The following is a 26,125-nucleotide window of genomic DNA, read 5'->3' on the forward strand; positions in this document are numbered from 1 at the left end:
AAAGAAGTGAAGAGGAACAGGCTGGTAGAATGGAGACCAGGGCGGGAGCAGGCACATTGAAGATAGGTTTGGCCAGACTCAGCAAACTGCTCAGAGAAGCTCACACAGAAAGTCGCTGGAAATAGGTGCACTGGAGCTGGAGAGAAGCTCGAGCTGAGAGAAGCGGACCTGTGCACACAACTGCCTCTTGCTGGTAAGCAGTTGCGCATTATGGAGAATCACATGTCCTTAGGAACAAAGACTGTCCTGGTAACCTTACAGCTTATTCTCCTTATTAACAATTGGACAGTTTATGAGCCTGAAATATGGGACCAAACTGAGGTCAAGGTGTGGGACTCTGCAACTAAAAATGGCAAGGTTGCAGTGGGATTGCTCAGCACCTGAGAGCAGTCTCTGAGGCCTTGAAGAGCCATGTGGAGCCACAATCACAAACATGTGGCTTGCCAGATAGTGAGGGAGCTGCGGGCTCCTTTACTGATCCGACTGCTAGGCCATGGGCCCCTCTGCTGCTACAGCCATCGAAGGCCTTTGCTGTTACGCCCCCTGTTGACCTGAACGTGCCTTTTGACCCAGGCCTCATTGGCCTTGAAAAGGAGATGGATATGCTTTTCTTCGATCTGGGAAGAACGGGATACATAAGGCCTGAAGACCGAGTTGCTTGACAACTTAAAGCGAGACATATTGTTCAAAGGGAATGGAAAATGGAGACTTGTTAGTAATCAAGAAAAGGAATCGAAAATGGAGACTGTTAAGTCATGGAACTTAAAGGGTTGTTTGTTACCTTTCCTGATTTTACACATGTATAGGCGTACTCGAGTTTAGTATGTAAAGCAATGTTCTGTATATTTAGAATGTTTGATGTTCGTGTGTGCATGTTGGTGGAGCGTAGACTCCCCATACACCCAGCACTGTTTACTTGCCTTTTGTACCTTTTATAGCTTTTATACCTTTTATGCCTTTTATAAGTATTTGTTTTATAAATATTACAAAATTCAGATTGAGTTGAGACCTCATTTATAACATGGTGCATTACAGTTTGGAGACTCCTCACCCCTTGCACAACAGCATTCCCCAGATCTGCAGGGGTGGAGTGGTGGCCTAGCACCAGCACAGAACCATGCTGAATTTCACCTTCCTCATCCTCATTGCACAAGCTGGGCTTCCAACACTGAAGCAGGAGGCCCAGAGAGCAGCTGGCACAGACAGCCTGCCTGCTGCCCACAACGCCCCACATGGTCCCAGCAAGGAGCTTGCTGCACAGTCAACGGCAGGCACAGCAATCCCACCAGCTGCACTCATCACCAAGCATTGCCACAAACGCCTTACCACCCCTGCCCTAGCACACTGTCACTGAGCCCTGCCGATGCTCAGCTCCATCCCGCTGCCAGCTGCACGGGGCCCAGCGGGCTCAGGGTCCGCGCTGCCTGCATGAGCCCCCAGCAGGGCCCAGCTGCACCCAAAAGCAGCAGCTGACGGAACACCCCCAGACAACACGGCAGTGCCTCGGTAGATATGGCGCCCGTGTGGTCACGTGAGGGGGCGTTATCACAGGACACCGCGGGCCACGGGGTTCTTTGCCCAGCCGCCCAGAGCTCCCGCGCCGGCGGTCGGGTCGGTGCCCGCGGAGAGGAGGCGCGAGCGGGAGGTTGCCATGGGAACGCGCCCGCTGCTGCTGCTCTTCTGCCTCTTCCCGCTGCTGCTGCCGGCCTGCGGCGCGCCCGGTGGGTGCCCGAGGCAGGCCCTTGCTCTGCTTCCTTGCGCCCCGTGCCGTGCTGCGAGCCCCCCTGGGTCCGTCCCCTCCGGGCGAGAGCCCCCAGTCGGCCCGGGCCTCACCGGCTGGGCACTCTGGGCTCCCCTGCCCCAGACGGACATGGACAGGCCGGCACCCTCCCGCCAGCCGGGCTGGGCCGGGCCGGGTCTGGCCACGCCGCGCCGTACCAGGGGGTGGCGGCCGTCGTCGGTCAGCCCTGCACTGATTGTCCTTTCCTCCAGCTGCCCGGCCAGCGGGGCCTGGCCTGGAGGAGCGGTTCTTCCAGCAGGTACGGGACCACTTCAGCTTCGAGACCTGTAGCAACGAGACCTTCCCGCAGCGGTACCTGGTCTCAGGTGGGTCCTGGGCCCTGGGGGTGCACTGCGGCCTGTGGCAGCGATCGAGCTTTCCAAAGGCTCGCCACTCGTGCACAGGGACAGAGAATCTCAGAGAGCTGTGCTGATCTGCCAGGAGTCGGTCTGATCCGAGCACCAGCCTTTAACGACCCACTTTGCTTAGCCTCTCCTCTCATCCCCTTCAGTTCCTCATTCTGGTAATGAGATGTGTGGTGCAGATGTGGAGATTGGCCTCTTAGCAATGTGAGCAGGTAAGAAAAAATGGCAGTGGTAGGTTTGAACTGGGCTTGCCCTGTGCATGTGTATTTTCAGTTAGACACAGTATCTTCTTACAAGTGCAACTTCAGTGCATCAGGAAAAACAGTGACCCAAATGTTGTAGTCAGTACTGGTGATTTTTACACCTGAAGACAACTCCAAGAAAGATGTCTCTTGGGCCTGTGTTTCACATTATTCACAACCCAACAACTTTAGATAGCTTAAGGCATGCTGAACAAAGAGTACAAGGAGCCTGCAGTGTCTGTCTTTCTAGCTAAATAATGTGTTATCTTCTGAGTGACAAGAAGTGCGAGAGAGGAGACTTTTCCAAACAATGTGCTTTCATTTTCATCATAATTTCAATAACTAGAGTCAGATGTTTTTGAGTACTGTGTGCTTGGAGTTATCAGGGAGATTTGCAGTGAGACAGCAAGTGTGGCGCTGTGATTAACATCAGCCCAGAGTGCTACCTACCTTTGGGTAGCGCTGGCCAGTTCTAGCACTCACACACTGTCATCTGAGGCCTACAGGCCTGTGCCTGGAGCCTGTTAGGCACATTATTGCCTTCTCATTATCTGATACTGCAGCTTGTTCATCACTGTCATCTTGTTATATGTATTATACCAAGCATGAGCTCAGGGATCACTTTGGCACAAAGATCAGAACACTAGTGAATTTTGATGGCATACCCAGGACTGAAATTTCACAAATAAAATGACCATTTTTCAGCAGAACTTAGGGATCACATGGTCTAAAGCATTGCAAAAGTTGATTTTTAAAGTGTTATGTTTTATCTGCATGACCTGCCAGGGCAAAGTCTGTAAATTTAGAGCTAAATTTATCTGTGAGAAACAAAACATGCTGAGTAGTTTCCCTCTTTCTGCTTCTTGTGCAATACAAGTCTTTGGATTATCAGTGAGAAATTCAAGGAGACTATTATTTCACAACCAGGCGTCTGACTGTCTTGAGGTTAGCTGGCAGTTGCCCCAGGATTTAAATCTGAAAATAGATATGTTTAAGCAACCTGTTTGTGTTTTTGGCTCTTGTGCACAGCTGTTTGCTACAGAAGCCATGAAGCATATGAGAAGAAATGCCAGAGTAAATAGAGCATTTCACTTTCCTACCTGATACCCAAAACAGATGCAACACAAAAAGAATCAGCCTTTTTGTTAACAAAGATGAAGAATTTCACTAATGACACATTTCAGGCCTGTTTCCAAGCCAATACTTGCTCTGGCAGGTCTGCATTGAGAATATCTGTTAATAGTAACAGCCTTGCCTGACATGCTGCAGTTGCATCCATAGCATGACCTCTGTTGGAGGCTCCTTTTAGGTGATAAATTTAATGCTTAACTGACAGTCTGAAGTCTTGTTGAAGAAAGCTATTTATTCTCCCCACCACCCTCCCCTTGACTTCTGTACAATTTAAGAGTAAGCTAAAATCAAATGTTTGACAAAGTCAGCACTAAAGCAGCCATGTGTTACACAAGCAAGTATTGGCATCATCAGTCAGCTCCTCCTGGTAGTCTCAATTTGCCATCAGTTATAGACAGATCAGAAGATAAAACAAATGTTATTTACAGCTTGGCTCTGGGTTGTACATCACAATAAAAGCAGTAGAAAGAGGCAGGCAATTCCTCAATGTTCATTTTGTAGGAAAAGTGATCTGTGCAAGTGTTTTGGGACAATTTAGGTTGAAATGGGTATATAAATGGGAAATCACTCTTTTGGGGGCAGCTGTTTGCAAATTCCTTGTAGATCTGAGATTTTCAGGAGTTTTAGGCAGAAGTAAAAGTTCCAGGCCATATAGTGATCTCATGGAAGCTCTTACTGAACCCTGCTCAAATGACAGATTTCTGTAGCCTGGCCTTTCTAACATCTGTATTCCCCAACACAGGTCTCAGGGATCAGCCTGTTCAAAGAGTTCTTCCTCATTAAGCTCCTGTCCAAAGTCACCAAAACCAGACATTTCATGCTCTGACAGTTTTGTTTGTTTTTGTTGTATGTCTTCTGTCAATTACCTCACTCAGTAAAGTTCTGGAACAAAGGACTTGGACCAGTCTTTCTCTATACTGGCAATGAAGGTGATATCTGGACTTTTGCTCAGAACTCCGACTTCATATTTGAATTAGCAGAGGAACAGGAAGCACTTGTGATATTTGCTGAGCATGTGAGTATTTTAGTCATTATGCATATTATAGAGTTGTGTTAGTATTACCAAATTCATCTTTCTCCAGGTTCAGAAAAATAATATCTCTTGCCACAAAGCAGAGGTAGACCTGCTGCAGGCTTTCTTGTCATAGTAGTAGCTCTTCATTATTTAACCACAGCCTATGATATTTTTTTTATTATGCCTACCACCAATCCAGGATAGAGACTACTGTTTCAGTAAAACTTATCCTATGGCATATTTGATTTAGATCACTGCTGTTGTAAATAGTTTCTACCGGTCTTGAACTCCACACTGGACTGGAGAGTTCTTTCGTTAAGGTAATGTTTTCCTTTCTAGCCTCTGAAGTCCCAAACCATCCTGTTCCTAGGTACACCACCCTAACAAATCTATTATTCTCCAACCTATGCATGAAGAGATTATACACTGTTCCCTTTTCTAGTTGGGGATTTCACGAGAGAGACATGTCAAGGCTCTACTTGGCACCCACTGAAGTAGCTTGTCCTGAACTTTACCATCCTTTATGGGACATATCCTGAAGGTCTCTATTTATCTGATATAAGCAGATTCTGGAGAATCTGAGCATTTGCTCAGTTAAGAATAAGTTAAGGGGATGGTGTGTGCTCTGTTATCACTTCCCATTTGTGCACACTTGTCCCATTCCTATCATGAAGAACAAGGAAGGCCTAGGCTTTGACACCAACATTTTTGCAGCATATCTCCTTACTTTTAGAGGTACTATGGCAAGTCTCTTCCATTTGGACATGAGTCAATACAGCTGAAGAGGACTGGTCTGCTTACTGTGGAACAAGCCCTTGCTGACTACGCAGTGCTAATTACTGAGCTTAAGCAGCAGTATGGTGCTGCAGACTGCCCTGTCATTGCTTTTGGAGGCAGGTAAAGGTTGTGTGTGGTTCTTCCCTTCTCTGCATCCTTTCCTAGACACAGTTGTGGTGTTCTCATAGTTCCATTTAGCTCCCCAGCAAGCTTTAGAGGCAGAGCTCTAAGCTATTCTATAGACAGCATATGTGCCTGAGCTCCTTGAGAGCTTATCTCCAGGACCCAGGCAGCTCTCCCATTAAGAATTAGTCTTGACTTGTGATTGCCTTTGGGAATGTTTGTTTTGGAGACTGGATGTTTCTAGACATCTTTAATGTACAAGTCAGCCAGAACTGCAGAAGATAAGTTCCTCCTGCAGTATCACATGATTTTACATGAAAAATGCTGAAAATTAATAATTGGTAAAATATTCTTTCTTGGGGCCCACCAGCTTTTTATTAAACACAGCCTCTTTATCAGTATCTAGCCATTTTCATTGTAGGATCTTTTATAATTCTGCTCTGTAATCTGCTGCTTGGTTAGTCCTGGCTTCCAACACACATCCTTCCTCAAAATGCTTGCTCAGCTGCAGTTCAGAGCTGTGTTGATATTGTGTCCCTTTCTCTTGAATGGCTTCCTACAGAAGAGGTGCTTCCCTTTAAAAGGTTTCCAATGAGTACAGGGCTTCTCAGACATTGCAGTGAGCTAAAAAGCATTTGATCAGGTGATTATCATTACACTGCAGCTCACTGTAGTGGTGACTGGGTTGTTGATCCCAGTGGTGTTTGTACCATGTCTACCAGGACAGTAGCTAGTGTAAAAAGGGCCAGGACAGTCCTTGGGTGGGGAGGTGGGATTCAGTGAGACCTGCTAGCAATTAGACTACAGCTGTTTGTTTGTAAATCGGAGTTAAACATGCAGCAGCTCTAAACAGCACTAAACCTATCTGAAGAATACTGAAATATAGCAGTATTGGAGCAACATGTTTCTTGGGGGGGGGAGGGAAGAGGGGGCAAGGGGGAGGGGGGAACAACAACCTTAAGTTGCTTACAGTTTTGCCAAACTATCCAGTGGAACTGAATTTTCTTGTGTCAATTTCTTTTTTCTGTTTCCAAGACCAGAGTTAGAGAAAAGTATATGGCTTTACATGTGGGTGATGTGGGACTTGAATACTTCTGAGCTGTGAGTGAAGAGGCTGGAGTCAGACGAGGTGTTGTTATCTCTGTGTTAGGGTTGTCATTTATCAGCCCCAGGAATGACCTCAGAGTAACACAAAAAAAAAAAAAAAAAATGCATCTGAATAACTTTTGTGGCATTGGGCTTATCTAGCAATCCCAGATATATCTGCAGATCTGTGGCCCTGTCACTGAAGCTGTCAAGGCAGCTTTGAGTTTTGATGTGGTATTTGTTAATGTCTCCCATTCCCTAGGCCTTTGCTGATAATTCATGAAGCTGTTATTTGGGTTGCCCAAGATAACTGCGTCCCATTTCCCAGCAGTAGAGGGAGCTGAATATTCTGTAGTGTCCAGGGACACCCTTTGCTTGTTAGCTCTTTAGACAGTCTTTATAATCCTATATGCAAAATGTTGTCTCCTTCACCCATTAGGTAATGACAGCTTGACTTGAGCCCCAGTTGGTTCTGCACTGAAATCATCAAGACATGGTCAGGATGGGGCAGAGTTAGATAAAGGCAGCATTTATATTTGTCTGCAGAATCCAATTGGGCTAGTGTATTCCCATAAGAGTTGACTTCAGGGTCTGGGGAAAAGTCAGTAGAACGTGCTGTGTACATTAACTATAACTAGGTATTTTTACATAAGGATGACACCTAGATTTGCATAAACATTTTGGTTTTTTGAGTTCAGTGAGCTTGTGCCTGCTGGCCTGATCTTTCAAGTTAGTATGTTATAATCTATCTGTTAAAGGAAATAACTCTTCTCTGTCCTGTGCCAGCTATGGAGGAATGCTGAGCGCTTACATGAGGATGAAGTACCCGAACATTGTAGCTGGAGCATTAGCTGCTAGTGCTCCTCTGTTGTCTGTGGCTGGGCTTGGAGACCCCACTCAGTTCTTCAGAGATGTAACAGCAGTAAGTAGTAGCTCTTTGCAAGAACGTTTTTCTTCTTCCTTTAAGAAGGCAGGATTTTTTTTCTTTTCCATGTCTTTAGACAGACAGCTGTTTTTGCAGCATCAGTGCTACACAGATCTGCAAGGAAAAGCAGCAGCTGCAAATAGTTTTGACTGTTGCTGTGGCTGGGGCAGCTCAGGGCTCAAAGGTGCTGCTCTTGTAAGCAACACAAAACAGTTCCATGATGTTTAGTACCACTAAGAATTCACTTTTCCATTTCTAGTGAGTTGTCCAAATTACAGGCTGAAAGTTTTCCTTTATACCTGGCTGAAAAAAAATGGATAATTAATTGTTCAAATCCTCTTTCAAAATGTTTTTGCATTGATATTTATGATTCACTGTAGATCCTTAGTCTCAATATGGTTGCATTTCAATGAAGAACTTGAATATTTCACTAAATAAAAACGTGCATGGTGTCCTGGATTCACTGAAAACCAAAATTTAAATGTGGCTTTCACGTCCTAAGAACATCAGAATAAATGAAAGTATCTGTGGGAGTATTGCTGAGAACTGACTTGCATTTAGTTTACATGGAAAGAAATGTACTAGCTGGTAGTACTGAAATCTTGTGATGGTGGCTGTTTTGCCTCTTTGGTATGATTTTCTAGATCTGGGTGACACATGTGGCTTTGTGTGAACTACCTGTGTTTGACATGTGGTCCTTTTGCTCTTGTTACATGCATGTATATAAAACCTTATTTTAATGCAGAGACTTACAGCGCAGACAGTATTACTGGTAAGCATAAAGAAGAGAGTTGTGAAAATAAACTCAATAGCATTTGAAAATTTAAGTATATAAGTGAACAAAAGACATCTTGTCTTAAAATTATACATTTTGAATATATGGTATCACTCAATTGTCTAACATGCTCAATAGTGGGAATTCTTCTCTGGATGAAGTGAATTCCTTCTCAGAACCCCTGTTCAGATGATAGCTCTGACTTGTTTCAGTTGTGAATGTGCTGTGAGTCATTACACACCCCTGAAAACAGGGCTTTGACCTTTTCATGTGAAAAAAAAAAAAAAAAACAAACTAACTCAGATACTAAGCAAGCACTTTGAGTTGTTTTCAAAGTAATTCCTTCCACCTTCAGCATGTCTATATAACAGCAACCCTGTGCATCTGAAGGCTGAATTCAGCTGCCCTGCTCAGTGAACAAATGCCCCTGAGAGCTGTTAATACTAATCAAGGCACAAACCTTCTGTGAATCGTTGTGGGAGCTCTCTCTTCAGCTTTCTGCTTCTGAGTCAGAGTATGTTCTCTCAAAGCAGCTTTCTCTATGACTTTTATTGAGCATTTCTGGCACATTTCATGAGCCTACAGCTCACAGGGGAAGAGAGCAAAGGTCAGAAAGTTTATTCTGTGTATGGTATTTGCATAAGACTAGGTTTATATGTACACCAACTGCCATCCCTGCAGCCAGACAGAAAGCCCTAGTGTGAAGAATACATGTACAGCAACACGCGTGCTTCCTGTAAGCTTACTGCTGCAGGGGCTGGCCAAGCGATCAACTTCAGATTGGTTTAGACTTCTGAATTAGGTGTAATTCAAAAAAGTAAAGCTGGCAGCCTGAAAGCTTTGATTGCCAAGTTGGAACAGCTTTTCTTGGAATGTCTGTAATGCCTCCTGCCTCTGCAACAGCTCAGCTGACCTGTTTCTATGTCCATAATGGTCTGCTGGGGAAAAGCAAAAGCGGCAGTGGTTCATTATGTGTCAGGCAGCACACTGCAGCAGTTCGGCATTAGCCTCTCAGGGACCTCAGTGCTCACTGCAGCCAGAACAGACTTACTCTTCCATCCCAGACTGACTAATCTGCATGCTACAGTCTAGAGCCATTAGTTGACAATAAGCACACACAGAAGGAGATTTAAACCATGGAAAATCCCAAAGTGATTTCTTGAACTTTCAGACAAAAAGGCACAGAGAGGAGTCAAAGGAATATTCCATATCTGTTTCTAGTTGAGGCTGCGTCTTTGTAAGAAAAACGCTTAGCTAGTGGTCTGTGGTTAGTTACCATTGTTCTCACATGATGAAGAGACCTTAAAAGAGCCCTACTACTTACTATTACAAAGTACTGGTTGTGGGCAGATCTCAAACTGCCTTACAAGCTGACAGAAGAGAAACAGTTCAGGTTGCCTTCAGTGGCAGAAACAACTTGTTCCAACAGCATAACCAGCCACAGCTCTTGAAGCATACTTTACAGTGCTTTTTCAAGAGGATCAGTAGTGCTTTTCCCGAGAAAAGAAGACTTGGCCTTCTTGGTCATCTGGTAGGTCACTGGCAGGCTTAAGAAGAAAAGCAGGTCTTGGTTTCCCAATCCAGTGCTCAGCCCTGTGTGGCTCCTTCTTACAGATAAAGTACAGTAGGAGGCCTCTATTATATGTTTTAAAAATAAAAAACAGCTCTTGGCCCTAATAGTCTGGTACCTGTTCCCATGTCCTGGTCAAGGCACATGTCTACTCTCATTGTTTCATGTTCAGTCTAATGGCTCCACGAAGTGCAAAGTGTTTTGTCTAAAGGCTAGTCCCAGTAGTGACCTGGTGAAACAATTACTGCTTGGTCTGAGCTGTGCAGGCTGTTAGTTTGTGGTGGCACATTCTGATTTCTGGAGCTTAAAGCAGAAGCACAACCATCATTGCTTCTGGAGATGCAGATATGATTCTGGCCATAGTGGGCAAGTAACTTCTGTCATCTCCTGGTACTTCTGGCAGCTTCCCTGTGTAGCATCTGCACATAATTCCTTCTCAGAACCCCTGTTCAGATGATACCTCTGAGTTGTTTCAGTTGTGAATGTGCTGTGAGTTGTGAATGTGCTCTGCACATATCTCCTCTGTACAACTGTAATCCTGTCATTTTCTGTCCTTTCAGGACTTCCAGAAGTCTGGACCAGACTGTGTCACAGCTGTACGCAAAGCCTTCCATCAGATTAAGAATCTGTGCCTGAGTGGAGGTAAGAACAAATGGCCCCACAGACCGTTTCCCAGGGGTAGGTAGACTCTGGGATGGGGGCAAAAAGTTGATTCTGTCAGGTTTTTGGTTAGGCCTTAACTGGGTTCCAGCTAAATCAATGCAAATGTCTGCCTGACCTTCCTGCTTGCATGATTGATTTTTGATTTCACAAACAGTTTCGATCAGTATTATAATTAGTAATGGACACTAAAATGTAAATATCTGTATGGAGGATTGCACTGTGTTAATTAAACAGTCTTTTCTGCAGGAGAAAAAAAAAAAAAAGAGTTTTCAAAAACACCTTCTATTTGATGCTGGTAATATCTGTGATATCTGTGCTTGGATATCTGTTCTCCTGCACAAGAGCCTGGTTGATGAGACTGTCCTGCTTGGCTCTGAAGGGCACAGCAGGTGGGAGGCAGCAGAGCCTGAGGGAGCAAGGAGGACGTTGCCACACAGGGTGCTGGGGAGGACAGCCTTGTACTTACTGCTCTTTTCACTGCATCAGCCGCAACTGTTCTGTCTCAGAGGGTGCTGCTTCCACCAATGTTCCCCAGGGAGGTTTCTGTGTCTCATGAGTGGGAGATGCAGGCTTCAGGCCAGTGAAGCCACACAGGAAGGCTTTGCCTGAACATCTGTGTTTGTGTAAATTTAGATGTAACATACCCTTCCTGCTGGAAACCTCAACTATGTGTTACATATCTCATTATCCTTGAGTGAAACAAGATGCTGCAGCCTGGTATTGGTTTACTCTGTTGAAGTTCATGCCTTTCATTTGCTTTTATTCTGTAGCTTATGATGAAATCAGCAGCAAAATGGCTACATGCAATAAGATTTCTAACAAGGAGGATGTTTACCAGCTTTTTGGTTTTGCTAGAAATGCCTTCACCATGATGGCCATGATGGACTACCCTTACAAAACTGATTTTATGGGTCACCTCCCTGCTAATCCAGTGAAGGTGAGTACCAGGACACAGGTGAGAATTGCACTTTCTGAAGGGAGGGACATACACTTCAATGACCTGAGTGCAGGGCTGCACAGCATGGGGCACAATCAGGTACACATCACTGGGTGGTGGTGACAGGGAGAGGTAGTGGTGGGTTATAGCACTTCCACTGTGATGATAATAAATCTACATGTTTTAAGCCCCTCTGAGATGGTGGCTGTTGTGTTTGAAATGCATTGCTATCAGGCTTGTCAGGGAGGGCTTGCTGGAGCCATACCTGCCATTCTCTGTGTTTACTTTAGACAAAATGGCCTGTGCAAGTTTGTTGACTTCAGTTTTGATTGCTAAAATATACAGCATTTCAAAAAATGTAGTTTGTGGTAGCCTTGAAACACTTTCATAGACATATTTTTCTTGGTGGGTAGGTTGGAGTTCTAAAAATCAGGTTCCTTTTTAAAGTATCATCCGGTAAAATGCTACACCTCAGAGTACAATGAGGAGAAATGCCTGCTGGTATGGGGACTAGAAAACCCAAAAACTTTTAAGAGTAGGAGATGGCCAAGTGTGGGAAAAGAGCCTGGTTACAAACACTTCTTAGACAGCAACTGGGGCCTGAAAAAGGTCCCAGATCACCTGTCACTATTGCAGCTCTTGACTTCTGCTTTGCTGTCAGCCTTGTGCTTCTGTTCTCTGCTGCACTCCTGTACACTAGGCTAATGGAACTGTACATCCTTCTGGCCTTGTGGCTAAGACAGCAGCTGACATTTGTGGTGTAAGTCCTACCTGGAGCAAAATGCACACTATGCAAGAGGTGCTACAGGCCATGTATTACAGGGATCCAGGAGTTGCTGTCTCTGGCTCCACTGGCCATCCAGCTCCCTTCTAGGTTCTGTTTAATGATCTGTAAAATGGAAATAATATTCTAACCTCCTTTGAGAAGGGCATTAAAATATTCTGATTGCAGGAGGAAGAACTGTTCCTTGTAAGTGTCCTCCACATAGCTGTGGATGTTTACCTTGGAAAAGAAACAGGCTTAGTTCTTTCTCACTGTTTCTATGTATTTTGTTGCTAGAGAGAGGAAAAAACACCAAAAAGATGTTGCAATCAAATATGCAAGTGATACTTTAGACAAATCTTCCTGTTTATCCCTTCTGTGGCATAGACTGTTACCTGTCATGCCTGCAATTTGCCTGTAATGTGTCTCATCCAGGTTGGCTGTGAACAAATCCTTGCCCAGACAGATCCAATTGAAGGCCTGGCAGCTCTTGTTGGTGAGTTAATCTTATCAGATTGGTCTTTCATTTAAAATCCTGTTTTCTAGAAGCACCTCATCATTATGTGGTTTATGTATTGTGGGAGCTGGTACAACTCTGATTTTCCAGTGGGATGGTTTGTGCTGTATTGGTTTCATCCATTGGAATGCATGATGGCAGGTTCATTCTCTCACCTTTTCAAACTTATCCTTGTAAAATTTTTCAGCTGTTGTGGCCCTTGCTGCAAAAATATTGCATGCTGTTGACTTTCGATGAAATGTGACTTCTAAGGTACTTGGTTCTTTTCTAAATGTTTACCCATACTCTGGCTCAAGCAGTCACAGATTCAGTGCATGTTCACTGAAGGAAGTTCTCTGGTCTGCTAGTTGAGGACAAGGTTGCCATCATAATGCCCTACAATCTTATCTGAGTGGCAAGACAATTGTAAATGCATGGTATATGCTTATCTCTGTGAGTACATAAATTTTCAGCCAGCAATATAAAGTGTCAATTCTAAATCACAGCTGAAAATGTTTGGCTAGAGAACTAGAAGTGTTGCTAAAGCACTAACCTCTTGGCAAACACTGTCAGATCAGCTCGACCTATTCACATCCTACTTCTCTTCAGAGGAAGAGTGGAACTTTTTTTTCTTTGTGATGAACAAGCTGGGAGTACATTTCTCCCTCCTGCTGGTGAGGGAGCACTTTGTGCCTCTCCCTGGCTCACCAGTTGCATTCACTTGGGACAATTTAATCATGCAAGAGGCATGATCAACCAGAGCTTTAGGCAGGGAACTGGCTTTCTTCCATACCTGCCCCTCTATGTCATACATGAAAACACTGTCTTCTTTTTGCATGTCGTGTAGTGACCCACCTCCTGTGAGGTAGAGCATAGACTCACAGGCTGTGATACTGAACTGGCAGCCGCTGAATGGGGATAGTGACAGCGTTGTCCACTGATCATTTACAGGACAATAGTACTCTGTTGCATCAACGTGAATCCATTCCTCCACCTGCAAAGAACCAGACCAACACTGATCCATCATATTACACCTCAAGCAGGTATCAATGTCACATCAGGCTTGTTTGGTTCATGGTAGAGGAAATCTCGACATGTGTTTGAATACAGCGGAACTCAAGGTGCCACATCTTCAGTCTTAATTTAGAAATCAAAGCATCAAAAGAAGCTGAATTAAATAAAATAATGCCATTGAAGAACTGCTTTAAAATATGCTTGTTCTTGGAAAATGGGAGGAATGAGCCACAGGAACCTACTGGAATTGGTTTAGCTTAAGTCCTTCCTGGTCTCTGTAGACTTAACACATTATGGAGGACCTCATGGGAAGAGAGCTACAGTGCACTGAATTCTAGATAATAACTGAGTTTGTGTCATCTGGAGGAATTTGATGTCAGATCTGATGTGCAGTTTCTCTTTACAGATTTCTATCACTTCCTCAGTAAGCAATTAAGTACTCTAAGACACATTCATTCCTTTGAAAGAAACAGCACTGGCCATGCCAAAATTGGGCATGGGATCCTGAATCTTTACTTTCAAATATGAATTGCTGAATGATCTTTGAATGATTTGAATGATCCATTCCAGGATTTGAACTTATGTCTCCTAAAATCTAGGCTGGTGTCTTCACTGCAATTCATTCCTCTTCTATTTGCCAGTGTTTTATACCCTCTCAGCACAAACAAGGAAAATCAACATATTTTGGGCAGGTACATGAGCAATTTTACCCTTAGGTTTTCCTGCATTAGGCTGCAGCTACACTGTATGTTTTCTCTATGTAAAATAGAGCTTTAAAGAGCCTTTGTACCCTGGCAAACAGGGTATGACAAGGCAGCTTTTAGTGGGCATGATTTTGGGCAGGTATGCTTGCATAAGCTTACTGGCCTAACTTGCAGCTACACAAGTTCACTAAGAGAACAAAAATAATAAAGTTGTTGGTCATCCAGATGGAATAATGCAGTCAGGGCCTAGCAGTACAGAGACTCCATTTTGGAAGAGAATTGGTGTTACAAGAACAAATGAACTTACTCCTTTTAGTGTCCTTCCTCCAATGCAAAAGATTCTGTCTTTTACTGTAGCCATCCCATGATCACAGCGGGTAAAGGTCATGGCAGAGTTGCTAGTCCAACGTCGGAGGTGGGGGAGGTAGCTGTAAGTGTCTCGTAAGGTTTTACCTGCTGAGAAGCCCCCTAGAAGAAGAGCAGAAATCTTGAAAATCCATCTGTCAGTCTCAGAATCATAGAATAGCTTGGGTTGGAAGGGACCTTAAAGATCATATAGCTTCAAACCCCTGCCATGGGCAGGGATGCAACCCACTAGATCAGGTTGGATAAGGCTCTATGCAACCTGGTCTTGAACACGTCCAGGGATGGGGCATCCACAACCTCTCAGGGCAACCTGTTACAGTGCCTCACTGCCCAAACATCCAGAAAACATTCTGCAAACATCAGCAGAGCTGACATGGTATGAAATTTAAAACATGAGCTTCTTAGATATTATTTTTAAAAAATAGTTCCAACTGTTTCTGCAGATAGTTATTCACAAATGAGTTTTGTATCAGCTCTTGGGGTATTTCCGGTGCAACCAGGAAGCACAAATGGCTTTAGTTACGGAATCTGCTTCCAGCACACAGAGTCACAGAATAGTTTTTTGAAAGAAAAACACTTGAAGTTCTTTGAACTACTGACAAAGATTCAAAGTTCAGAGCCAATCTGCCATTGCTATCGTCAACTTTCTCTTTTAGGCACTCATTTGTGTATTTCAGTGCTGACTTATAAAAAGCTCCTTACAGGTCAAAAGTGCTGCTATTGGAAGGGTAAATACTTTTAACTTTCTGCCTGTTGAATTCCAACCTGCAGAGAGGCTTTGCAAAAAATGAAGGTGATACTTCTGGTTGGGCATATGCCCAGCTTCCTGGGGCTTTGATGCTTTCTCTGTATGCATTGTGGTGTAACCCTATTAGGCTGCTGAGCTCCACACAGCCACTTATTACTCAACAACAGTGCACTGGGGTGAGAATCAGAAAGGTAAAAGTTAGAAAAACTTGTGGGTTGAGATAAAAATAGTATACTAGGTAAAGCAAAAGCTGTGCATGCAAGCAAAGCAAAATATGGATTTTTTTTTTGCTATTTCCCATCAGCAAGCAGATGTTCAGTAATTTCCAGGAAAGCAATACCATCACATATAACGGTTTCTTGAGAAGACAAATGCCACAACTCTCAATGTCCCCCCTTCCTCCTTCCCCATTCCCCCAGTTTTATTGTTGAGCATGACATTCTGTGGTATGGAATATAATATTGCTTTGGCCATTTTAGGCCAACTGTGCTGGCTATGTCCCCTCCCAGCTCTCATTCAGCCTCCTCACTGGCAGGGCAGCACAAGAAATAGAAAAGTCTTGACTCTGTAAGCACTGCTCAGCCACAACTGAATACATTGGTGTGCTATCACTGCTATTTTCATCAAAAACTCAAAACACAGCACCATCTCTTCTCTATGAAGAAAATTAGCTTTGGTTAAATTAACTTTTGTCCCAGCCAAAACCAGGACAACATAGGCACATTGTCTGCATGGTACTTATTTTTACATACTTTATTAAAGTAACACTTAATTTCTGAGTTTGCTTGCGCAGGGTAAATCAAATTTGCAGTTACACCACTGATTTTAGAAGGAAATTAATGTTATAGACAGGTCAGATCTTTTACATAAGGGGTACTTCTGGAATAGTGTTATCCAACCTAGATCGCTACAGCACGTTTGAAGCTCTGTGAAGCTAGGAGGCAATTTTGTCCTTGCTGTCCAGTAGGAATCAAGACAAACAGCAGTTAAATGAGCTTTCTGTGGTACCATGGGTCAACTGAGCCAAAGCAGGGACTTGTACCTGAGCCTCAGCTTTTCCTCTGGCTGAACCAGTATCCTTCCTTTTTGGTCATCTGCACAGCCAGTACAGGAAGTGTTCTGCTGTCAGTGGAGTGTGTGTTGCTATCAGACAGCCTCTGTACTGCCTTTTCTGCTCTCCAGACCTTAGGTGTACAAATAGTTGCAGGTAAGTGCAGGTCTTTGCAAATGTACAGTTAAAAAATAATGTGGACTAGATCAGCACAGGGATCCCAGCTGGCAATAAGGGGTTAAGAAGCATGGATCCTATAGCAATGATAGGCAGACCCCAGGACTTTTAACTGCAGATCAATAACACAAACACCACAGTGCTTTTCCAAGGACAAACTAAAGACTATCTTTCAAGTCTGAATTAGTAGCTGTAGAACCTAAAGGTCCTCCAGCAGTTCCGTGAAATGTTTAAATCCATGGTGCTTTCTTGCATACATACATACTGCACCATCTACCAAAGATCCTTGTAAAGACCAAGGGGTCTCTTAGAGGATAAGAGCTGTACAGGTACTGCAGGTAAGAAGGTAAGAACCTGCACTGTACTTATTTTTATATGGACTAACAGTGCAGTGCAGGGGAGTTAGTCCCACATCTTCCCTTCAGATTAATACCAGAGTATAATCCCATCCCTAGCACTAGGACCCTCATTTACCTTTCAGACAGCAAAGCTTTGGGATTTTAGCCAGGACTGCAAGGTCAGAACCAAGTAGGAGTGTGGTTTGCAAGTAGATGATGTCACGTTTAATGTCATGGAAAGAAAATGGCTCCTGCAATTCAAGATCACAGTGAGGTTGTGCTGACACAGCAGGAAAAGCTGTGGGTGTTGGTGTAGATACAGGCTTGGACTGTGATGTTCAGATGCCACTAAAAAATCAATGAAAGTATATGGGAATATGCTGATTTTGATTAGCTTTGTCACCTGAAATATAGAGGACTCCCTTGTGTACTGTGCCTGCATGATCAGCAATAGGCACGGGGAAAGGAGCTGCAAACTCCCACTTGTTGTCAGTGGGCTGGTATGATTCCACAGTGCGGGTGAGGGTCCCCAGCAGTGTCCCACCACCCACAGAAAAGATATGATCAGACAGCACATCCGCATGGAAGCGTGTCCGCCGCTCCAGCATGCTGGCAACCTGGAGCCAGGAAGTGTTGCGTGGATCAAATCGGAAAACCTAGAAATATACCAAACAGGAGATGGTTAGCAGAAAGCAGGTGCCTGGCTTTGCATCTCATGTGGCTTCAAGAACTGATGAACATTTTCTCTGGGCTGAGGGATGGTTTACATTCAGAGCTGGACACCTGAAACAGCAGTACCATGCTGATGGAGCTGGCATCCCTGCGAAGGGGCAGATGCTGATCTCTGCTCTCTGGAAACAGCTACAGGACCCAAGGGAACAGCATAGAGCTGCAACAGGGGAGGCTCAGGCTGGGTGTTAGGAAAAGGTTCTTCACCAAGAGGTGTTTGGGCACTGGAACAGACTGCCCAAGAAAGTGTTTACAGCACCAAAGCTACCAAGACTTCAAGAAGCATATGGACAATGATTTAAGACATAGGGTCTGTTATGTATGGAGTGGTAATTCATGTCAAGAAAATGGTTGATATTAATAAAGAAGGGGGAGATTTGGGAATATGGCCATGGGGGTTGGAAAGCCCCGTGGTTGAGATAACATTAGGCCATCAGGAATATAAAAGAGTTTAGAGGGAACAAAGAAGGGTGATTCAGGAGACTCCATGCAGTCTCCGGTTTCTTGTTCCCCAGCTGGTTCTCTTGTTCTCCAGCCCTTAAGGCATGGATGTTTCTGGGTGTTTGCTGTTGTTGTTACATTCAAAGTTGTTTCACCAATGAAAAGTTGTTTTGAAAAGAACTGCTGTGGAGAGAAGGGTATAAGAGGGAGCCTGCCCTCAAGATAAAAAAAGGCAACACGATGAAGTTACATCAATAAAGAAGCAGGAAAAAGAAGTGAAGAGGAACAGGCTGGCAAAACGGAGACCAGGACAGGAACGGGCACTTTGATTGCCTCATGAAGATAGGTTCGGCTAAACTCAGCAAACTGCTCAGAGAAGCTCGCACAGAAAGTCTCTGGAAATAGGTGCACTGGAGCTGGAGAGAAGCTCGAGCTGAGAGAAGCGGACCTGTGCACACAACTGCCTCTCGCTGGTAAGCAGTTGCGCATTATGGGGAATCACATGTCCTTAGGAACAAAGACTGTCCTGGTAACCTTACAGCTTATTCTCCTTATTAACAATTGGACAGTTTATGAGCCTGAAATATGGGACCAAACTGAGGTCAAGGTGTGGGACTCTGCAACTAAAAATGGCAAGGTTGCAGTGGGATTGCTCAGCACCTGAGAGCAGTCTCTGAGGCCTTGAAGAGCCATGTGGAGCCACAATCACAAACATGTGGCTTGCCAGATAGTGAGGGAGCTGCGGGCTCCTTTACTGATCCGACTGCTAGGCCATGGGCCCCTCTGCTGCTACAGCCATCGAAGGCCTTTGCTGTTACGCCCCCTGTTGACCTGAACGTGCCTTTTGACCCAGGCCTCATTGGCCTTGAAAAGGAGATGGATATGCTTTTCTTCGATCTGGGAAGAACGGGATACATAAGGCCTGAAGACCGAGTTGCTTGACAACTTAAAGCGAGACATATTGTTCAAAGGGAATGGAAAATGGAGACTTGTTAGTAATCAAGAAAAGGAATCGAAAATGGAGACTGTTAAGTCATGGAACTTAAAGGGTTGTTTGTTACCTTTCCTGATTTTACACATGTATAGGCATACTTGATTTTAGTAAGTTATGGAACTTAAAGGATTGTTTGTTACCTATCCTGATTGTACGTATGTATAGGCATACTTGGGTTTAGTATGCAAAGCAATGTTCTGTATATTTAGAATGTTTGATGTCCGTGTGTGCGTGTTGGTGGAGCATAGACTCTCTGCACACCCAGCGCTGTTTACTTGCCTTCTATACCTTTTATAGTTTTTATACCTTTTAGAAATATTTGTTTTATAAATATTACAAAATTCAGATTGATTTGAGACCTCATTTATAACAGGGTCTGATTTTAGTGTGGTCCTATGTGGAAGTGGGACTTGAACTGAATGATTCTTGTGGGTCCTTTCCCAAAGCAAGATATTCTGCAATTCTAGTATGTAGAAGTGGGAGACCTTCAGTGAGCAAGCCGAGTAACACTCCCTCTCTCCCTCACTCCCTCCCTCCCCCCCTCCCTCCCTCTCTTCCTTAGACATTTTTCCAAGTCTAAAGGTTTCTTGTGTCTTACCTCATTTGATGGTTGCTTTCCCATGGGATCAAATTTGCACTGTCCCCCAATGACAAAGAGGAAGTCATTGATGATGGCTACACAGTGATTGTACAATGGCACAGAGAGGTCCCCAACCTTGTACCATGTGCTGCAGCTCTTGTCGGCAGCCCACATCTCTCTGCAAATGCAGTTGTCAGTGGTTCTGCCACCAGCAATAAGCAGCATGGTGGAACTGGAGTGGAGGCTTGTGCGTTGGGTCTGCAGGAGTGGCTGAGCATATAGTAGGGACTGGTAAGTCAGAGCCTCCTGAAGGTGTCTGTGGCAGCCTGATTTTAGCTTCATAAAAGGCGTTTCCTGAACAAATTCCTGCAGATCCTGTAAAGGAATGAGAGGGAATCTTATGCGCCTTAAAGTGTCTGCTGCATCTTCCAGCCGTGTGCGGTCATGCTGCAGCCAGCTCACAGCAGCTCTGAACAGTTCCAGCTCGCTGCACCCCTCTGTGTTGGTCCTGTCTAAGATTTCACAAAGGGTTCCTCTGTCAAGATCTTTCAAGCACTGAGGATCAGCCAGTATCTGTTTGTAATTCTGCCCTACATAGCACATGGCTTTCTGTCTCAACTCTGCCAGGCCAAGTTTTTTAGCAATGTTAAGAACATCCATGCAGTTCTCACAGTTCAAACAGCCCTCCAGAAATTTGAAGCATAGCTTGATGACTTCACGAATAAGCAGGGTTTCTGCAGCTTTGAATGTTTCCTCAATATTCTGTAATGAAAGATCTAATTTGTTGGAGTAAATGAAGTTGAGAACATTCCTCAGCCCCGCAGCACTGATGGCTTTCAGATGGATGTTACAATCCAAGCTTCCCACTCCTGTCAAGTTTCCAACAAATAGGATCTTGCAGTAATTACTTGCTGATGCTAAAATGATCTTGTGTGCTGGAAAGCAAACCCCTTCTGCCTCCAGTGTTACATCACACAGTGCTTTCTGGGCATGAAGGCTGCTGATCCCTTCTAGGAGTCTCACCAGATAAGTGTCAGACACAAGCCTCTCCATGTTGGTCTGCAAGCTGAACAGCTTCGTTGTGAACAGCACAGTCCCAGGACTCGTTGTACGCTCAGTGCATCTCCTGTGCAGTCATCTGCAGATGAACCGGGGGTTTCATGCTTTGAGGGAGCTGAGGCTGTGCTGCTTGCTCCACCAACCCATTCAAAATGCAGACACAGCAGCGACTTCTCTCCTCATCATGCTTTTTCAGGTTGCCTCTGCAGGAGCTGAGTGCTGCATTCCTCACAGAGCTAAGTGGGGTTGTTTGCCAGCAGAGCTGTTGGTGCTAGTTATCGCAGAAACAGTGTTTGTGGGTTTTGCCTGTGGGCTATGACACTGGCGTTACTGCATTCTTCCTCGTGCTATCTGGTAACTACCCATCTGCACAAAAGCAACTCATTCCTCTGTAGCTCCCCAGCTATGCTTCACTGGACCCTCTGGTCAGGTGCTTTCATCAGGGCAAGCCTGCACATGCCATCATTCCCTTTTTGACCAACAGTCAAACAAAATCTTGTGACATGCACCCCCTTGGCCTTCTTGCTTAATTAGATGCATTCATACAACAGATACTTTGTGGGAGGGGGAGGAGGATGGTGTCAGCAGATACATCCAGTTCAGTTTGAAGCCTGTTGTGCTGGGGACTAATTTTCTCTATGCAGCCTGCTCTTGGGTGCATTAGGGATTGGAGGCTGGGGCCCTCCCAAAGACCAGTGAGCTGCTCACTCAGCTTTTGGCATGAGCAGAGATAGCAGGAAACTTTTGGGAGTCTCTTCCTAACTGTGGATGCAGCAGAAGCAAGCTGTTATATATGGAGTGGTAATTCGTGTCAAGAAAATGGTTGATATTAATAAAGAAGGGGGAGATTTGGGAATATGGCCATGGGGGTTGGAAAGCCCCGTGGTTGAGATAACATTAGGCCATCAGGAATATAAAAGAGTTTAGAGGGAACAAAGAAGGGTGATTCAGGAGACTCCATGCAGTCTCCGGTTTCTTGTTCCCCAGCTGGTTCTCTTGTTCTCCAGCCCTTAAGGCATGGATGTTTCTGGGTGTTTGCTGTTGTTGTTACATTCAAAGTTGTTTCACCAATGAAAAGTTGTTTTGAAAAGAACTGCTGTGGAGAGAAGGGTATAAGAGGGAGCCTGCCCTCAAGATAAAAAAAGGCAACACGATGAAGTTACATCAATAAAGAAGCAGGAAAAAGAAGTGAAGAGGAACAGGCTGGCAAAACGGAGACCAGGACAGGAACGGGCACTTTGATTGCCTCATGAAGATAGGTTCGGCTAAACTCAGCAAACTGCTCAGAGAAGCTCGCACAGAAAGTCTCTGGAAATAGGTGCACTGGAGCTGGAGAGAAGCTCAAGCTGAGAGAAGCGGACCTGTGCACACAACTGCCTCTCGCTGGTAAGCAGTTGCGCATTATGGGGAATCACATGTCCTTAGGAACAAAGACTGTCCTGGTAACCTTACAGCTTATTCTCCTTATTAACAATTGGACAGTTTATGAGCCTGAAATATGGGACCAAACTGAGGTCAAGGTGTGGGACTCTGCAACTAAAAATGGCAAGGTTGCAGTGGGATTGCTCAGCACCTGAGAGCAGTCTCTGAGGCCTTGAAGAGCCATGTGGAGCCACAATCACAAACATGTGGCTTGCCAGATAGTGAGGGAGCTGCGGGCTCCTTTACTGATCCGACTGCTAGGCCATGGGCCCCTCTGCTGCTACAGCCATCGAAGGCCTTTGCTGTTACGCCCCCTGTTGACCTGAACGTGCCTTTTGACCCAGGCCTCATTGGCCTTGAAAAGGAGATGGATATGCTTTTCTTCGATCTGGGAAGAACGGGATACATAAGGCCTGAAGACCGAGTTGCTTGACAACTTAAAGCGAGACATATTGTTCAAAGGGAATGGAAAATGGAGACTTGTTAGTAATCAAGAAAAGGAATCGAAAATGGAGACTGTTAAGTCATGGAACTTAAAGGGTTGTTTGTTACCTTTCCTGATTTTACACATGTATAGGCATACTTGATTTTAGTAAGTTATGGAACTTAAAGGATTGTTTGTTACCTATCCTGATTGTACGTATGTATAGGCATACTTGGGTTTAGTATGCAAAGCAATGTTCTGTATATTTAGAATGTTTGATGTCCGTGTGTGCGTGTTGGTGGAGCACACCCAGCGCTGTTTACTTGCCTTTTATACCTTTTAGAAACATTTGTTTTATAAATATTACAAAATTCAGATTGAGTTGAGACCTCATTTATAACAAAGGGATAGACATAGATGGTAGCGAGACCTTATGAACACTTTGGCATAAAGTTGTGATCACAACCCAAAGCTGGTACATATGCTGCTAGGGCTTTTCCTTCCTTACCTGCTCACTTACCTGGGGTGTTCACCCTTTCCTTGGTCTTGGATGCACGACTTTCACAAAGGCTGTGACTGAGAGGGCAGAGGGTTAATGATAAGTTGGCTTTGTGTTGTGTTTCCACCTGGCAGGGGTATTTTACAACTCCTCTGGCTCAGTACAGTGTTATGACATATACCGACTGTACCGGCCCTGTGCTGATCCCACAGGCTGTGGCACTGGCATGGATGCTGAGGCCTGGGACTATCAGGTAAGGTGTTAGAGACACCAGCAAGCTTCAACAGCTGCCCCGTTTATTCCGCCCCCCCCCCCCCCCCCCCCTCCAATGGCAGTTCTTGTACCTCTTTCAGGTCTGTACGGAGATCAACTTAACGTTTGACAGCAACAACGTGACTGACATGTTCCCCGAGATGCCCTTCACAGAAGCCATGAGAGAACAGTACTGTCAGAGCAAATGGAGCGTGAAGCCAAGAGCACAGTGGCTGCAGACAAACTTCTGGGGAGGAGGTGTGTTGTGTTGGGTGCTCATCACGTAGCTCATATTTGCTCCCTGCATTCCTTTAGCCTGGCTGAGCCCTGCAGGGACAGGCACAGCTAACAAGTGCCAGCAGAAAAACACAGCCATCAGGCCCAGCATAAGGGCTTGAGCAGACTTTTCTCTCTCTGAAATGGAAGTGGGAAGTTCTGTTGTCCTGTGTTTTCTGTTACTGTTTTTATTTGCTGTAGAAACCAAATGCCAGTGGGTAAATGGGCAGAAAGGAAGCCTGTCAAATGTCATCTTTGAATTTCAGACTTGAAAAGTGCAAGCAACATCATTTTTTCAAACGGAGACTTGGACCCATGGGCTGGAGGTGGGGTAAGCAGGTTAACTCCCATCTACCAAGCACAGACAGCAGCCTTCCCAGGTGATGCACTGCCCACTTCGCCCTTTCAAATCAGTGCTGGCAATTCAACTTTAGCCTATCTGAATTTCTGCAAGTGGCTGTTTTATGCTGAACCATTCAGGAGTTGCCGGATGTTAATGACAGACATGTTTGAGTAGTGAGTAGCCAAACAGCCAGGAACATTGCAGCAGTAGCAGTGGCTTCCTGCGTAGAGCAGACACATCAGGAATCCAGCACCTTGTGGGTCTACCCCACCCCTGGAAGTGTTCAAGGCCAGGTTGGATCAGTTTTTGGGCAGCCTGGGCTGGTGGGAGGTGTCCCTGGGGCATAGAACTATGGGCTTTAAGGTCTCTTTCAACCCAAACCATTCTATGATTCTATGAACCTTAACCTGTTGCAATTCTATTTCAAGACAGTCTCAGCACTGCATGCGCCTTGAATTTTCCTTTCTCAGCATGTTTTGTTAGATCAGGCAGTTGCTGTAATCATCAATCTAAACCTGGGAACATTTCAGTTTAGAGTCAACAAAAATTCAGAGTGGTGATAGAACTCTACTTTTAAAAGACTCAAAACAGGATTTTGAGTTAATTGAACTCTTGATTATACTGCAGGTGGTCCCTTGTTTTAGGCTGGCTTGGCAGTCCCAGCTACAAAAGGAACATGGTCCTTAGAGTGGATGAACCTTGTATTTCAAACTGCCTTCTCTAAATTAGGCTGGGTTTTCATATTATAGGAAGCCTCCAATTTACCTGAGTCAGAGGGTTTGACTCAAGAGGAGTTAGTCATGCACACAGTACCAGCTATACCTACAATCTCTTCCCATGCATTTCATCACTCCTACCCACATCAGTTTTCAGAACTGATGTCCAGTTCTGCTTGGTTACTCTGAGAGTTTGTCTCTCTTCCTTTCATTCCAGATAAATAGCAGCCTAAGTCCTTCACTAATTGTAATAACCATTAAAGGAGGTGCTCATCACCTGGATCTCCGGTAAGTATGAAGTAACTGACAGGTTACTGTCCTTTGGATGCCAAGATCCTACTGCCATGGGTGTTTGGTCTTAGCTAGCCACAGTCCACAGAACAAGGAGATACTTTATTTAAATAGAACTGAATACCAGACTGTTAAGGCATAATTTTGGAGTCATTTTCTAACCTAATGCAAGTGGTCTTATAGCCTTCATGGAAGACAGGTTATGCAGGACTCATCCCTAAACTCACGTACTTTCTTGGAACATGTTCTGCTTGCCATGAGTGTCTGATGGCCTGTGGCAATCAGTCATATGAAGCAGTCTCCAGGCATTAACCATCAGCCTTCAGTCCTCCAGCAGAGGGCAACAGCCAATGACGCAAGGGAGAGCTTTATGTTAATGGGCATTATGTTAACTTGTTTTCTGGAGTTTAAATATGAAGTACAAACCACGAGACTAAAGAGATGATCTCTGTCCGTTAGTTCCCTGGCTATGCTTTCCCTATGCAAGAGACAAAGATATGGCTTAGCCAAAATGTAGTGCTCTCCCCTAACTAGCTCATACTGCTCTGCTTTCTCTAGAGGACACAATCCAGCTGACCCGCCATCTGTCATAGAGGCACGCAAGTTAGAAGCGAGCATCATCAGTGACTGGGTGAAATCTGCAAGAATGAAAAGAGGATGGGAGAAGCGCTTTGGAGCTTCAGCAAGTGGGTAGCTGTGATAAGACACACATGGAGGTGGCAAGGCTGCCACTACTTGCTACCAGGCTGCAAAAAGACCACAGCCTGCTGAGTTGTTCTTTTTGAGAAAGTATTATCTCTTCCACCATGCTGATGAAAATTCACCTTCCTGAAGTGTCCCACCTGCACCTAATAAAGGATCAAAAGAAAAACAAAAGGATAAATCACTGACTGAAGCCAAAACCATGTTAATAGAGTTTCATGTTCACCTACTAATGAGAAGTTATTGTAAATGATGGAAAGAATAAAAGCTTGCCTCAAGGCCCAGGAGTCATCACTGTCCTGAACAGTATGGTGGGCAGGATGAAGGTAAATTATTAGAGAACATAAAAAC

At 44.7% G+C, this 26,125-nt stretch overlaps 2 protein-coding genes across 2 annotated transcripts; one reads left to right on the top strand and one right to left on the bottom strand.

Moving 5' to 3' along the window:
* Window positions 1-1,573: 1,573 nt before the first annotated feature.
* DPP7 (dipeptidyl peptidase 7) lies at window positions 1,574-26,056 on the top strand. Its single transcript, XM_084299189.1, has 13 exons — window positions 1,574-1,721; window positions 1,993-2,106; window positions 4,394-4,533; window positions 5,267-5,430; window positions 7,306-7,441; window positions 10,350-10,431; window positions 11,223-11,389; window positions 12,588-12,648; window positions 23,329-23,447; window positions 23,548-23,704; window positions 23,989-24,053; window positions 24,999-25,069; window positions 25,631-26,056. The coding sequence occupies exons 1-13, from the start codon at window positions 1,652-1,654 to the stop codon at window positions 25,764-25,766; spliced, it is 1,482 nt and encodes a 493-aa protein (XP_084155315.1). The 5' UTR covers window positions 1,574-1,651; the 3' UTR covers window positions 25,767-26,056.
* Window positions 13,233-23,300, bottom strand: LOC311217264 (kelch-like protein 13; the record flags this gene model as incomplete). The annotated part of the gene is given in 5 exon segments (XM_084299188.1): window positions 13,233-13,250; window positions 13,253-13,642; window positions 14,674-14,834; window positions 17,450-17,702; window positions 19,809-23,300. Coding segments are annotated over 5 exon segments (1,857 nt in total). The 5' UTR covers window positions 20,844-23,300.
* Window positions 26,057-26,125: the final 69 nt, after the last annotated feature.

This window comes from Netta rufina, assembly GCF_964035555.1.
Source record: "Netta rufina genome assembly, chromosome: 20".
NCBI lineage: Eukaryota > Metazoa > Chordata > Aves > Anseriformes > Anatidae > Netta > Netta rufina.

Bases quoted from the DNA above. Each gene is read 5' to 3' on its own strand.
- DPP7 (XM_084299189.1), top strand. From the start codon at position 1,652: ATGGGAACGCGCCCGCTGCTGCTGCTCTTCTGCCTCTTCCCGCTGCTG. The intron at 1,722-1,992 runs GTGGGTGCCCGA...CCTTTCCTCCAG, and splicing joins GCCGGCCTGCGGCGCGCCCG to CTGCCCGGCCAGCGGGGCCT. The intron at 10,432-11,222 runs GTAAGAACAAAT...TTTATTCTGTAG, and splicing joins GAATCTGTGCCTGAGTGGAG to CTTATGATGAAATCAGCAGC.